Source organism: Coffea arabica, chromosome 5e, assembly GCF_036785885.1.
Source record: "Coffea arabica cultivar ET-39 chromosome 5e, Coffea Arabica ET-39 HiFi, whole genome shotgun sequence".
In the NCBI taxonomy this organism is placed as follows: domain Eukaryota; kingdom Viridiplantae; phylum Streptophyta; class Magnoliopsida; order Gentianales; family Rubiaceae; genus Coffea; species Coffea arabica.
In genome coordinates, this window is record NC_092318.1 from 52,367,382 (window position 1) to 52,381,228 (window position 13,847).

General features: G+C 37.3%; 3 protein-coding genes across 5 annotated transcripts; 2 read left to right on the forward strand and 1 right to left on the reverse strand.

Annotated features, from left to right (window-relative positions):
• The first annotated feature begins 1,226 nt into the window (after nt 1-1,226).
• On the forward strand, nt 1,227-4,073 carry LOC113690957 (large ribosomal subunit protein uL24c). 2 transcript variants are annotated; one of them, XM_027209106.2, is made up of 4 exons: nt 1,231-1,412; nt 2,625-2,663; nt 3,289-3,519; nt 3,726-4,073. In XM_027209106.2, exons 1-4 carry the CDS (start codon nt 1,320-1,322, stop codon nt 3,930-3,932), a joined length of 570 nt encoding a protein of 189 aa, XP_027064907.2. In that variant the 5' UTR covers nt 1,231-1,319; the 3' UTR covers nt 3,933-4,073. The 2 variants fall into 2 exon arrangements, with proteins under 2 accessions (XP_027064908.2, XP_027064907.2); XM_027209107.2 differs by lacking the exon at nt 2,625-2,663 and having other exon boundaries at nt 1,227-1,412.
• A 593-nt stretch (nt 4,074-4,666) lies between these two features.
• LOC140006748 (putative anthocyanidin reductase) lies at nt 4,667-8,166 on the forward strand. Its single transcript, XM_072049248.1, has 6 exons — nt 4,667-5,247; nt 6,318-6,485; nt 6,628-6,845; nt 6,928-7,087; nt 7,482-7,692; nt 7,769-8,166. The coding sequence occupies exons 1-6, from the start codon at nt 5,094-5,096 to the stop codon at nt 7,923-7,925; spliced, it is 1,068 nt and encodes a 355-aa protein (XP_071905349.1). The 5' UTR covers nt 4,667-5,093; the 3' UTR covers nt 7,926-8,166.
• Nucleotides 8,167-10,301: 2,135 nt separating this feature from the next.
• Nucleotides 10,302-13,221, reverse strand: LOC113690942 (uncharacterized). 2 transcript variants are annotated; one of them, XM_072049249.1, is made up of 3 exons: nt 13,071-13,221; nt 11,854-12,624; nt 10,302-11,197 (listed from the first exon to the last, which is right to left on the reverse strand). In XM_072049249.1, exons 2-3 carry the CDS (start codon nt 12,515-12,517, stop codon nt 10,566-10,568), a joined length of 1,296 nt encoding a protein of 431 aa, XP_071905350.1. In that variant the 5' UTR covers nt 12,518-12,624; nt 13,071-13,221; the 3' UTR covers nt 10,302-10,565. The 2 variants fall into 2 exon arrangements, with proteins under 2 accessions (XP_071905350.1, XP_027064878.2); XM_027209077.2 differs by lacking the exon at nt 13,071-13,221 and having other exon boundaries at nt 11,854-13,052.
• Nucleotides 13,222-13,847: the final 626 nt, after the last annotated feature.

Below are 13,847 nucleotides of genomic sequence, written 5' to 3' on the forward strand. Positions count from 1 at the left end.
AAAAAGGAAAAAGGCTCATAATTTGGGATAGATACGAAAAAAAAATGTGTTCATCTTCATGAGTGTAGGAAGTATAAGTTCTAAAGATTTTTTTCTTTGGGAGGGGTTAGAGGTGGCAAAATGGGCGGGATGGGCGGGATCTGCTTGGGTTTAAGATGGAACCGAGCCATATGGGTTTGGGCCCAATCTTACCCATATATGTTTTGGAACTAATTTGGGCGGGATCACTTTGGGATGGGTTTAGATTGATCCCGCCCAATACCCAAATCTATTTTTTACATTTTTTTTCTTTTAATTTTTTTAATTTTTTATATAATTTTAATATTTTTGATTTATTAAATTTCTTTTAGTTTTATTAAATAAACATGCAAATGCTTTATACTCAGGATTATCACCAAAAATTGGATTAACAAATAAAGGAAAAGATAGATATATAATCATGACTATAAAAATTGTTAAAGATAATTTTTGAATCTAAGACTCCGTTTGGATTGGCTATTTTTTGAAAAAATAAGTTTTTCAAATACAATATTACAGTAATATACAATAACTCAAAAAACATCCCATCCATATTAGTATATCAAATATTTCAAAAAAAAAATTATAGTAAAAATTTTTCATATACACTAATACAATAAAATATTTCAAAAACACCCCTAAAAAATAGTTAATCCAAACGGAACCCTTGCTATTTGAGCCCAATGGGTACCCAAGCATTTTCCAAAATTTCCCATCAATTAATGGGTACAATTGGGATTTGTCCCATTTTAAACCCAATATCAAATTCCAATACCCATCCCGCCCAAAGTCTCAATGGGCATGGGTAACCCATTGGGACTTGGGACAAATTGCCATCTCTAGGAGGGGTGGTGAAGAACAAGGAATGGTGAATGGCAACAAATTGGGGACTTAACAAAATGTTTTTTCTGAAAATTTGGAGAGAAATTAATAAAAAATGTTTGATAATGAGGCAAAAATTTGGGTTATGAATTTGAAATGTCGAAATCAATTCCCAAATTCTCAATAATTAAAAAATCAACTTATCAAATTTCACTTTAGTTATCCTCTTCTCCCTATGGTAAAAGTGAAATCAAATTTTCAAAAAAAGGGAAATAAAACCAAAAGAAAGAGAGAGAGAGAGATAAACAAGTAGAAAGTTGTAAAAATACTTTTAAGAGATTAATTCCGGGTCGGGTTGAAAAGGTCGGGCCATACGGGTCGGATTGATTAATCCACAAAATTCAGCTAGATTGGAGTAGCACTCTATCTTGTTCCTTCTACTTCTTTGTTCCCCTGTTAGTCTGCAGCTGCGAAGAGCCATGGCAGCTCTACAGAGCTCCTTCACTTCTCTTTCTCTCTCCTCCAACAGTTTTCTCGGCCAACGCTTCTCCGTCCCTCTCTGCCCACCTCAAGTACGCCGCCCCATTCATTTCCCTAATCTTTGTTTCATGTTCATAAATGAAAGAACTGCTAATTCAGCTCCATCGAATACTGCTTGAAGTTCTTGGAGAATATGGATTTATTTCTTGTACTTTCTTGAGTGGTAGTGGTTAATATTCATTGGGGGCTTTTATTTTTCTTTCTTTCCTTCTTTGAGGATTGTTTTGCTTCATAAAGCTTTAGGCTTTTCTGTTTCAGACATATCTTTCTTCGTCATTATGTGAGGAATACTTTGTTTCTCTTAATTGGGATCAAGAATGTTTGGAGCATTTGAAACATTTTGTGGCTAAAAGAAAAGTTCAATATATTATTTCCTGTAAATTAGTCACTATGTTTTTATATCTTAGAAGAGGGGAGGAAATTCTTCTATTCATTTGGCTGAAGCAGAGTAATATTTTGTTGTATCTAGAAAGGGGAGGAGATATGTGCATTATGGGAGTAGCAGCTTGCTGCTTCATGTGCATAAGTTTATTTTCCCAATTTTCTGGTTACATGTGTTGAAAAGTTTTCCTATATGGAGAAATTTATGATATGTCTTCTGTTTTAAGTGAAACTCTTTTTGGCTATTGATCTCTAATCTGTGTTTTCAAAATCAAGACGGAAAATGGTTGCCTTGATTTCGTCTTCCAATTTTTGTGTAAAGTCTTTCTGGAAAAGTCGTCTTATCATCATCACAAGAAATTTAAAAAAAAAAAAACTGCATTTCATTAGTTTCTATAGGACTTGTCTTAAGGGGACGTATAGTCTTCCGAGATCCCAATGCCTGTGGATTTATTTGAACTTGCAGTAGCGCAATTAGAAATGATTAGTAACTTGGTATCGTTTAATTCTTAGAATATCAGATCTCAGAACCCTGCATGTATGGAGTACTCATTAAAGAAATACTGCATGTATGGAGTACCCTGCATGTATAGTACTGGTTCTTGTAGTTTCTACAACAGTAGTTGTCTTCAGTTGCTGTTCTCTTATAAAGTTGTTGTTTACTTCACTTTGAATGCTGGATTTTTATTTTTTTTAAATTTTTAATTAATTTTTTTTTTTTTTTTTGTAAGTGGGAGGTCTTGAACCTAGGGCCTTCCACTTATAATCTGCCCTTACCACCCAACCTAACCCTTCCCCCCTTAATGCTGGAATTTAAAATCGCCCATCCCTGCATTAGTGCCTTTTTCTTTTATGTGATGCAGGTTGTGCCCACAGAGAATCCCTGTTCTATTTCAGCAAAGGTTAGCTATTTATCAATTTATCAAGCTCATTTTCAGAATTTATGTTCTTTCTATCTTTGCTAATCAACATAGACAAAGCTTGATGTGCAGATGGCAAAGTACAAACTGAAAAAACAAGAACACAATGCTGCAGACTCTGTTCAAAATGTCTAGAATGCATTTCTCATTAATCAAAAAACTTTCATCTTGACTATCCTGATATCGAGAGCTTCATTGTGAGCTCAGAAATCTTAATATTAAACTAAATAGTAGGAATGGCATGTGAAATCACCATTATTCTTAGGAAATGTTTTGTGAGGATGAATGCAGGATATTTGCTTTGTTAAACTGACTGCATTGGACCTACGTTTGAAGTATTACAACATTTAAACTGCTGCTCAGTGTTCTACCTGTTTCCTCTTTCTGATGAACGGGAGGGTCTTCTATTTGAACATCTGAGGCTTTTGAAATTGCTTCAGTTAACTGATGGTGATTGAGCAGGATCTATTGTATGGCACATACTAAAATGGGTGTCCATTAGGACTGACAAGAAATAGAGACTTATTGTATTTTAGGCAATTCAGCAAAGAAGAGGGTTATTGTATCGTTTATTCATGGTGTTTTTGCCCTTTTTTTTTATGCCCAGCTCAAGCGATGGGAGCGCAAAGATTGCAAGCCAAACAGCCTTCCGGTGCTACATAAGATGCATGTTAAGGTCGGAGATACAGTAAAAGTCATATCTGGACGGGACAAAGGTAAAACTGGAGAAATCGCTGAGATATTTAAGCATAACAGTACCATTAAAGTGAGAGAAATCAACTTGAAGACCAAGCATGTGAAGAGTAGGGGGGAGGATGAACCAGGTCAAATTATAAAGGTAATCAATACTTGTAATATTTGTCCATACACCCATCTATTCTGCTTGTTGGATTTCTTTCCACTGTAAAGATGTTCATGTCATACTACTAGGGAGGTAGTTAATATTTTCTGTAATTCAGATTCGTTTCATGAATGATAAACTTTTCCGCTCTTCCCAGTTAACATTTCTTTGATAATTTTACGTCTGGGGCTGGATGGTTTCAGATAGAAGCACCCATTCACAGTTCAAACGTGATGCTATATTCTAAGGAACAAAATGTAGCGAGCCGCGTAGGTCATAAGACCTTAGACAATGGAAAGCGCGTCCGGTACCTCATCAAGACTGGAGAAATAATTGACAGCGCAGAGAACTGGAAGAGAGTGATCAAGGAGAAGAAAGAGGAGAAAACAGAAGCAGTTGCTGCCTCTTAGTAGGGTGATCACATTCAATCCTCGGATTTAACCATTATGGGGCATTAGGATGTTATTCAATCCCCATCTCATCTCATGTATTTATCTTTTTGCTTGTCATTAATGTATATCTTCTTGCCCCTAAATATGGGCTTCTTGCTATTCTATCAATTTTAAGGGAGTTGCGTAAGAAAATATATATATATATATAACATAAGAAAAAATGATTGGGCCGAATAACGGCCCAATGGATTGCTTAGATGGGGGGCTTGGCCCCGAACTTGAAATTAGGCTGAGGCAGGGTTTTAGTGGTCGACATAACTGTGGATATTGATTGGGCCACAACGTGGTTCAACTACTCTGCACAAATATTGTAGCCCACGTGGGAATATATATATATCCATGTGATCGGTACATTTTAGTTTCGCCCTTGAAAATGAGTGGGAATTTTGTACAACGTTTGATGAGAAAAAAGCAATATAGGCAACCGGCAGAGCTATTATATTTATCCTTTTTTATGTTATGGCTGTACAAAAATAGATTAATGAATTCCGGCATAATAGTTTCACTAGCTTGTTAGTAATTATCCGAGGCAATAAACATGATTTACTGGTTAAAATACCAGCTGGCGAATGCTGATCAGGAGGACACGAGTTCAGTTTATGGTGATGAACGAGGGGGTGATTATGAAAGATCCTATTGGCTAATCACACCTCAGACATTTGCCAACTGCATAATTATTTAAATCACACGCGAGGGCTTATATTTAATTCATCAAGTGTCCCCGTTCCCTGAACCTGCGCTTATGCATGCGTGACGATTCATACCCCACTTTCCTGGGAAAAAAATAAAAAAAAAAAGAAGATGATGCATTTTTCCAGAAAGAAGTAGGTGGCATTAATTTGTTGCAAATACAAGCGCAGTACGAGAAACAGGGTCATTGATGAAGGAGGAAGCTGTCTTGTCTCGGTCTTTCTCTATGCTCCATTACTTCCATGCTTCCTTCAGAACTGGTGTTTGATTAATTACACAAGATTAGTCACATACGGTTGCGGAAAGAAGAATCACCAGCTTAATTCATCATAGTTTACTTAATCTTGTGGAGGGATTTGATCCAGTTCTAGTAGTACAAGTACTAAAAGTTTGGCGGTCGAATTCATATAGGTTTGCTTACCTATATTAATGGAAGATATAGCAGCAAGAGAGGAGGGGAGGAGCCAAGAAGAAAGCCCCGTCACATACTGTGTGACCGGAGCATCGGGTTACATTGGGTCATGGCTGGTGAAATCCCTCCTTCAAAGAGGCTACCTGGTTCACGCCACTGTCCGCAGCCCTGGTCCGTATAAATTTTTTTTTCCTTTTTTGCTCATTGTTCTTTTACAACTAGTAAAATGTTTCATTAAGTTCCTAAGTTGGTTACCATTTAAAGATGTTCAAACACTACTAATTGGTTAGCTATTATCTATGTTTCAAGTACCAAATTAGTATTACCGATTAATCAACATTATGGTGAAATGATTTCCGGGTGAAAGCCTGTTTATAGTACTAGCAGGACATTGCAGCTTGAGTTGGACTTGGGGCTTCATTCACCGACTTGGCTAATTCTTTTGTCAGATTCGAACATATGATGTTCACCTTAGAACAGTGATTGCTATTTAAGGCCTCTGGCCTTTGCTCCAGAACTAGTACTAATATGCTTAATGTAGGCCAATTGTGGATGTAAATTCTTTCTTTTGGCGTGTAAAAATGCTTTATCTGTTGCACTTTCTGTGTAAAATAGTCATGCTTGAGAATGCAAGAGCTTGGTCTGCAAAAAAGTTACCGTAAGGTATTCATCATTACTCTTAGAATGATATCTGAATTAAGTAGCATTTTACTTTGGGATTCTGAATTCCTAGAAATAGATCAAGTTTGCCCGTGATTAATCAAATTGAACAGTGGCGACTCTCTTTCTGTCATTCAAACTGGTAATGGAGCAATAAAATATACCAAGAAAATACACCAGATAATTGCACTTGGTGATGAAGACAAGCCTCCTGTTTTTGTGCTGAAAACAGTCTTTAGATATTGGGGTTATCCAGGACTCAGGAGAAGTACCTCACCATCTGGTTAGGGTCTTAGTAGTATCACATGATGCAACCAAGGGCTTTCTTTGCTGGATTTCATAGCACTTCTGCAGCTGACGCTGCAGTACTTACACTTTTGTCTGGAAAAAGAATGGATTGAATGATGGAAGGAAAATTTTTGTTATCTATTATGATTGTCGTAATTTTATGCTGTCATAACGTGGTCTACTTATGGAAGATTTATATGAAAGATATATAAAATTCACCATGATCATTCTGCTCCAAATTATGCCAGCACTAAGTCTTATGCTGCAATTGAAAGTTTCCCTGAACTTCTCAGAGAAATCACTGAATCTTTTAAAAGAGTGGGATGGAGGAGAGCGGTTGAGAATCTTCAAAGCAGATCTACAGGAAGATGGGAGCTTTGATGCTGCTGTGAGAGGTTGCAGTGGCTTATTCCATGTTGCTGCTTCGATGCAATTTGAGGTTCCAGTGGAAGAGAATGTTGGTAATGTTCTGTGCATTATTCTGATGACATAGGGTAGTTTTACTTTTGGAGTGGTTTCAGAAAATCAGTGTGGTTGTCAGTAGGAATTTCACGGACCCAAGTCCATCGGAATGCTAAACTTCAACAACCTTTTGGTCTTAAGACAGTTATGTCCAGACAAATGTCATTGAACCTGCAATTAAAGGAACCTTGAATGTGCTCAAAGCTTGCTCAAGAACGAATTCTGTGAGAAGGGTTGTTTTTACATCATCAATAAGTACTATGACTGCCAAAGACAGCTCAGAGAACTGGAGAGATCTTGTTGACGAATCCTGCAAGGTTCCTATTAATCGTGTCTGGAAACACAAACCAACCGGATGGGTAATGTTCTCCCTTCAACTATTCTTTTGAGAATATTGTTGATGAGAGCCCACAGTTGTTTTATTACAATGATGCTTGCCAGGTCTATGCATTGACAAAGATTCTGACAGAGGAAGCAGCCTTCCAATTTGCACATGAAAATGGAATTGACTTAAGGTCTGTGATAACTGCGACTGTTGCTGGTCCGTTCCTCACTTCAACAGTTCCAACAAGCATCCGAGTTCTCTTGTCACCAATTACAGGTTACTATGCTTGAACCATTATCTACATTTAATCTTTTGCATTGAAAAGCTTAAGTTCAGTTCTAAGGCAGTAAGGCAAATAGTTGCATAGTATTGGTTAACGAATCAGATAAAGATTGATCTTTTAAGGGAACCTCAAGGAAATAACTAGTCTACAGTAAAATCTTTGTTCGGTATCTGAATGATGGAGTAAATTCATATTCATTTGGCGTTCTGATACTTTCGAAGTGCAAATATGATTCTACATGTCCAATGAAGTAACACAGGTACATCTTTGTCGACATTTGTTCATCGAAGATAATTTGGTTTTCATACATCTTAACTTTTGGATGGCTTACTTGTGTTTGAACATCATAAGGCACCTGATTCTAACTACAGTTGCTGACTCCTGAAGGTGACCCTCAACTATTACCAATTCTAGTTGGTGTAAACTCTAGAATGGGTTCGATTGCTTTAGTTCACATTGAAGATATATGCAATGCCCATATTTTCGTCATGGAGGATGCTAGAGCAGAAGGTCGATATATGTGCTGCTCACGTAGTTGTGGAATGGCTGAACTTGTTGATTACCTCATGGAGGAGTATCCTTGCTCTAATTTGCAGAGGTTTTTCTCCACAGTCAGTAATAAATGGCTTCCAATTGATTTGGAACAGAGTTACTGATAGCTGTTTATTTTTCAGGCTTGTAAAGGCTAAGAATGAGTCCATTCCAGCAGAAATTTCTTCGAAGAAGTTGACAGATTTGGGGTTCAACTTCAAGTATGATGTGCAGGATATAATACAGCAAGCTGTTGAGAAATGTATTGCCTGTGGATTTCTACCTGGACTTCTAAATTAGTGGATTTAGACTCAAATGACTGAAAGAAGCGGAGAATTTTGATGTCTGACAAGAACTTTACAAGGCAATTCTGGGATTGTTAAAAAAAATGAAGGGAAGATCGTAGTACAGGACCAACACTGTAAATTGTCGAATCTGTAGTCTTTACCATCTACTCCCCAAACGAGGAAAGTGTGTGGACGTGATAATTTATGTGATAGATTATTGCATCTGGCAGTAAAAACCAGTGCTGATTTTATTAGCTTCTTCTGTACGTTCTTTCTGATTTGGTATGGCCTCTTTAAGAGTTCAGATTGAATATCACCATGTAAGCAGATGACAACTTTTTATTAGTCTACCGACTTCAAATTCGATTGCATATCTCAGCCAGGCTAGGCTAGAGTAGAAAAATTGGAATTTCTCAACAATCAGATGGAAAACGACGTTGGTACAGTAATACTACTCTAAAAATGGTTACAGATATAATAAGCTTTCTCTCTCTCTCTCTCTCTCTCTCTCTCTCTCTCTCTCTCTCTCTTTTATTACTCACTGAACTGCTCAAGAGAACTTGGCAACCATCTATCTACCCACCCCAAAAAATAAAAATAAAAATAAAAAATAAAGAAGGTATCAAAAGATAAAAATAATTAAGAGTACGCTGAATCAATGTAGTAGCATAGGTAACCTGTTATTTGTCTCTGAGTAACTTGGTATTGAAGCAGAAAGCTGAGTAATGAGCTCTACTTAGAAGTATGTCATCCAAGTTTTGTTCAGAAAAGATAGGAAGGAGAAGTCAATTATAACAAACGGAAGAATTCTGAATTGTTGCTTTCGATTAAGAAAATAAGTATCGAAGAGTGACTATTAGAAGACACATGATGTAATTGTACTCTCCAGTCAAGCTTTTCCTACTCCACCTTGAACTATTGCTTGGAGCAGGAAGCTCCATTAAATGACAATGCAGAATCGTCATCAGTAATAAATGGACATATTGCTTCTGTACTGTAGGAGAAATCAAACATGTGTTGTTGCGCCATCATCGCTAACTTTTAAGGCACTTAATCAGGCAAGAATTCAGGCGAGCAGGTGTGAGGAAAATCAATTAAGTTCTGGGTTATGCAGCTTCTGCTGACTCAATAACTATAATAAAGTTCTATAAAATCAAGAGTACAAGTAACTAACTGAATTCGACTTGCAGTTTTAAAGTTTGTTCTTGTGGTACTACTAGTCTACTCTGCCTGGAATCCAAATACAGGAGGAGATTTTCAAGCAAACGTTAGGAAGAGATAAATTTGAACAACCGAAATCCACAACCATCTTGTATATTCCATAATACCAAAAAAAAAAACGAAAACATCCCATATGCAGAAGCTGTTTCTAGTTCAGAAACTGCAGCAGAGGAGCTATGGGTCTTCCTGGTTTTTCCAGCCACTTTTGTGGAGTTCCTGAGCCAAAAGGAAGGAGAGATACGTTTGTAGCTTTTGTTTGCTTCTTGTGTCTGAAATATTCTTTTGTTTACTTGTGATAATTAAGGACTTTTATAGTTATCCTAACCTATAAACCATTATAAACTACGAGTAGTAGTTTGTTAGTCTTTAACTACTAGTATTACTGCTTGGCACTTTCGTCAACTTCTAGCTGCAACTTTCACAATAGAAGTTCCAAGAGAAAAAACAAAGAGAAAGAAGTTTTTTAATGGGATCTTCTCAGTCAATGGATGAGATGAAGTGAGGCCAGAAAGAAGACAGTTTCGACAGGATGAAGGGTCTAAATCAGCAGTAAATGCCAAGTAATTTGAATATTTGCTTTTGTCTTGTTTTTAGCTGTTCTAAGCAGCAAGACCGCTGGTCTCTTTCAAGCATTCAAGACTAGCAAATGAGTTTCTATCCAAAAATTTCTGGAGGCAATGGATACATTTATGAGTTGGCATGCGCCAGGAAACATTATTGGATTTCCGCAGAGATGTTGAGTTGCAGCAATAAAATGATTACCCATACTAAGATACGTTCTATTCTATTTTAGCTCTGAAAAAAAGGGGCCGATGGATTTCCTTATTTTGCTACGGTAAACAACCATATAGGCCCCCCTATTCTAACCTTAACCGTTATCACTGCCCTTATGCTTGGAGAAGTGAAAAGCACCAGTCCGAAAGAAACATTTTTATATTCTCTTTTTATGTCATATATATTACATCAACATAGTCTATTTTTATACAAAAATTACAAAATAAAAATAAAAAATTACAATCCAAATAGGACCTAAGTTTTTTCACGAAGGGCTTTTGGACAAAAAAAAATTATCTCATAAGCGACCCTAATACTGATACCCTACAATAATCCAGAGACTCTCTTATTATGTTCAATGAATATCTTGCGGAGACAGCAAGTAGCAAGCAAATTGGTGCAATTTAACAAATGATTTCATTGGCATAGTCAAAAGGGAACTCGAGAAATCACAAAGGAGAAACACCTGCCTCTTGGATTACAACAATACACTGCTTGCAAAAGCGAAAAATAAAGAACTCTTACAATTGCTCTCACACTGCATAAAGAGGACGAAATTTTGATGCAAAAATTGATATTGCTCCAAAAGAGCACAACAGAATCCTGTGCCTTAAAGCAAAATCTTCACAACATCAATTTAGTCTCGAATTTCTGCTCTTCAGGTTTTACAAATCACTACAAAGCAAGGAAGAAGAGCTCTAGGATTGAGCAGATACAGTTCCTCTATGTTGGAATAAAGGCCTACTTTCCCAGCCAATGAATCGAACCCCGTCTGGCCAATCATTTCTTGCATGTTCTCCAGAGGCCTATGCACTCTCCCTGCTATTACTCTGCAGACTATCAAAGCTTTTCTTATGGTCGGATCAACTTCAAAGATTTCTATCGATTCAAAAGCTCTTCCACTAGTAGAAGTTGTGAAAACACCAATTCCACCTTTAAGTTCCTTCTTGGTAGAAAAGCCATTTCTTATTATTCGACACACACAGCACTTATCAGATGCACAAAGACTGGAGGCTCCATTCATGCCAAGAGAGCACGCAATTGTTGTACCATAAAACCTTAAAAGTTCATTACCATCTGCAAGACACCGAGGATGTTTCTTTGGGAGCTTACTGGCCTTGACCTTTACCATCTCTCTGTATTCTTCAAACCGAGCCAGAGTTTTCTGCATGTTGTGAACTTTCAAAACTTTTTCAATTCGACCACAATGGCTCTCGGATTTTAGCCAGCTCGACCGACAAATTATTTCCACAATTTTCCTTGATGAATCACCTTCCGCAAGTTCAGTTACTGTGTAACGATCAACATGCAAAGTTGAGTTAAAATACTGATCCAACTAGTTTCATGCTCAGTTTGCAGCCCTCAATCATATGTTACTAGTTAATTAGCAACCTGACAGACCTCATTAGGAGCAAGAATTAGAGTTTCGAAACTGAAGCAACCTATATTAACTTTACTTTTAATCAGATATGAGGTGGTACATTAGACGGAAGTTGAGTAAGCAGCCATCCAATTGCATTTGCAGAGAAATGACAAACTTAGAAATATTTAGATACAGTTATCTGGAGAAGCAAAGAACTTAACATCAGTCCTCTGTACGACTAAGAAATACATAGAGAGGGAAATTGGGCTACTGGCAAATAACAACAATCAAAAGCATACAGAAATCGGAAAGGAGCTCTATGAGAAATTACTGATAAAAGCTCAAACAATTATTAAGATCCCATCACCAGTGATTTATTAAGCTTTCTAGTTCAAGGGCTCAATTCGTATTCAACATTGATGGTGTGAACAAAGTGAAAAGTAAGGTTGGAGAAAGGTGCTTGGAAGTTGGAAAAGGTATTCTTCAGCAGAATGGAGATTTCTTTATAATTTTTTTTTTAAATTTCTTTATGGATTTGTAGGGAAACAAGAAACAAAGCAGGAAAGAAGATACTAGTACTCACCAGCATGTTTGGATAAATGATGTGCTTCAAGAGCTTCAAACTTCCCAAATTGCTCTCCACACTTGTGACATGTAACAGAAGAAGTTCCATTACCATCCATCTCAAGGGAAGCCCTTGGTTTTGGAGGAAAACCACTTCCCGCAAACCCACAGGCTTCCCTCTCTGTCAGAAGGGCAGTCGTTTTCCTAGGAGGAGTTGCTGGATACCTATATGAAGGATTAAAATAGTGCATTGTAGGGTGCCCTCCAGGCCCAGGTGTGCCGGGCCTTAAAGTGCCAACAAAAGTTGAGCCACCACCATTTTCACTGCAGTTACCACCACCGCCACCAAAACCTTCTGGGTACCCTCCAAAGCTTGTGATTTTGAGCTCACATCTTGAATTACTAAGAATCACTTCATGGGTTATTGGGTTGAGAAATTCACTGCTTCCTATGGATCTTGGACTGCAGCTAGGGGGTTTCTCCATGTGCCTCTTGCTTCCATGAATAACATCTTTAAGATTTGCTATAGACCTAGAACAACCAGACCTGCCTGCTTTCTTAGTCAATATAGCACTCAAGTGCTTCCTCGATTTTGGATCATGAACATCAGATGGCTCTGATTTGCAGTGTAAAGACTTCTTCAAGGAAAACCATACTGTTGGCATACTCTTCCCCTCCTTCATTCTTTCTATACAACTTTAAAGCAACTTTTCTCTGTTGCTTAAAGTACTTCCATCAAAAGCTTATCCTTTTGCAAAGCTATCCATCCCCTTTTTCGACCTCAAAGAAGCTGAAAGTACAAACTAAATTTCAAGAAAGCAACAATCTTTACTCTAGCCTGACATCACTTGTATGCAGTTCCCTTCTCATATTGAGAAACAAAAAGAAACCACCCGAACTGCATCTTCATGATAGTACTAGTTAACTTACTAGTAAATTTAAAAAGGAACTCCTCAAAAGACACCCATGAAAGTTGTCAAAACTGTCTTACACAACGTATGCAATCCAGCTACATCACATGAAGACTACTGCTTAGGAGTTCTATTCATTTGATTGGGTGTCAGTGAAGCATGAGAAATATGAAAGATAATCGACTCAAACCAGACATAAAATAAGATAGCCAAAACATAAGAGGGAGGAATTTTCTTTCCTTAACAAATAGGAGTGCAGGTTAATAGGCATACCATGAAATTCAAGAAAATGACAATCTGGACTGTGTGAACATGGCAAACTTACCTTGCGGTGGGCTGGTTTGGTAAGTAGTGACAGCAATAATAAATATAGCAGTAATTCATTCGATTGTGGCAAACACAGTAAAGAGTTCAAAACTGGGACAAGGAAATTGAAATTGCCTGACACCAGTTGTCACCTCATTCGAATTAAATGAACCCACAAGTCTGCATCTTCTCTTTTTAAATAAAAATCCAATCCAACCAAGGAATAAGCCCAGTGGTTTTGATGCAACTGTGCTCGCTCGCATTACTGCATTACAGATACATATGAATGCAGGACACAAGTACGGGAACGGGCCTTATACTGAAACTGATCAGTATTAATTATATAACTGGAGGGATAAATCATAAAAGGGACGGCGGTAAATATGAACCTGATGATATCCATGGACATTCAAGATTCATATGCAATTGAATAAGAGTAGTACAACTAGAGCTGCTCTTTGCTCATACATGTTGCATTAATTGATTGCATGTCAATTCCATGAATTGCTGGTAACAACATATCGACAGGATTGACTACGATAACTGAATTTTTCGGTCTTTCATCATTATCTACCAAGAAAAAAACAAATCACCAATTTTTACAGAGTCAAAGAAAATATGGAATTGTGATTTGGTTATTGATCCTATGTAATACTACCATAGAATGTGGCAACTGTGGTCCAGTCAAGGGATTTGTCTCTGACATGAGAAAAAAAAAAAGAGAATATATTTTAGGGTTAGGTTCCTTGAGAGAAGTTACAGAAAACAGGAGCCATTGGGCCATGGCAATTCAGCT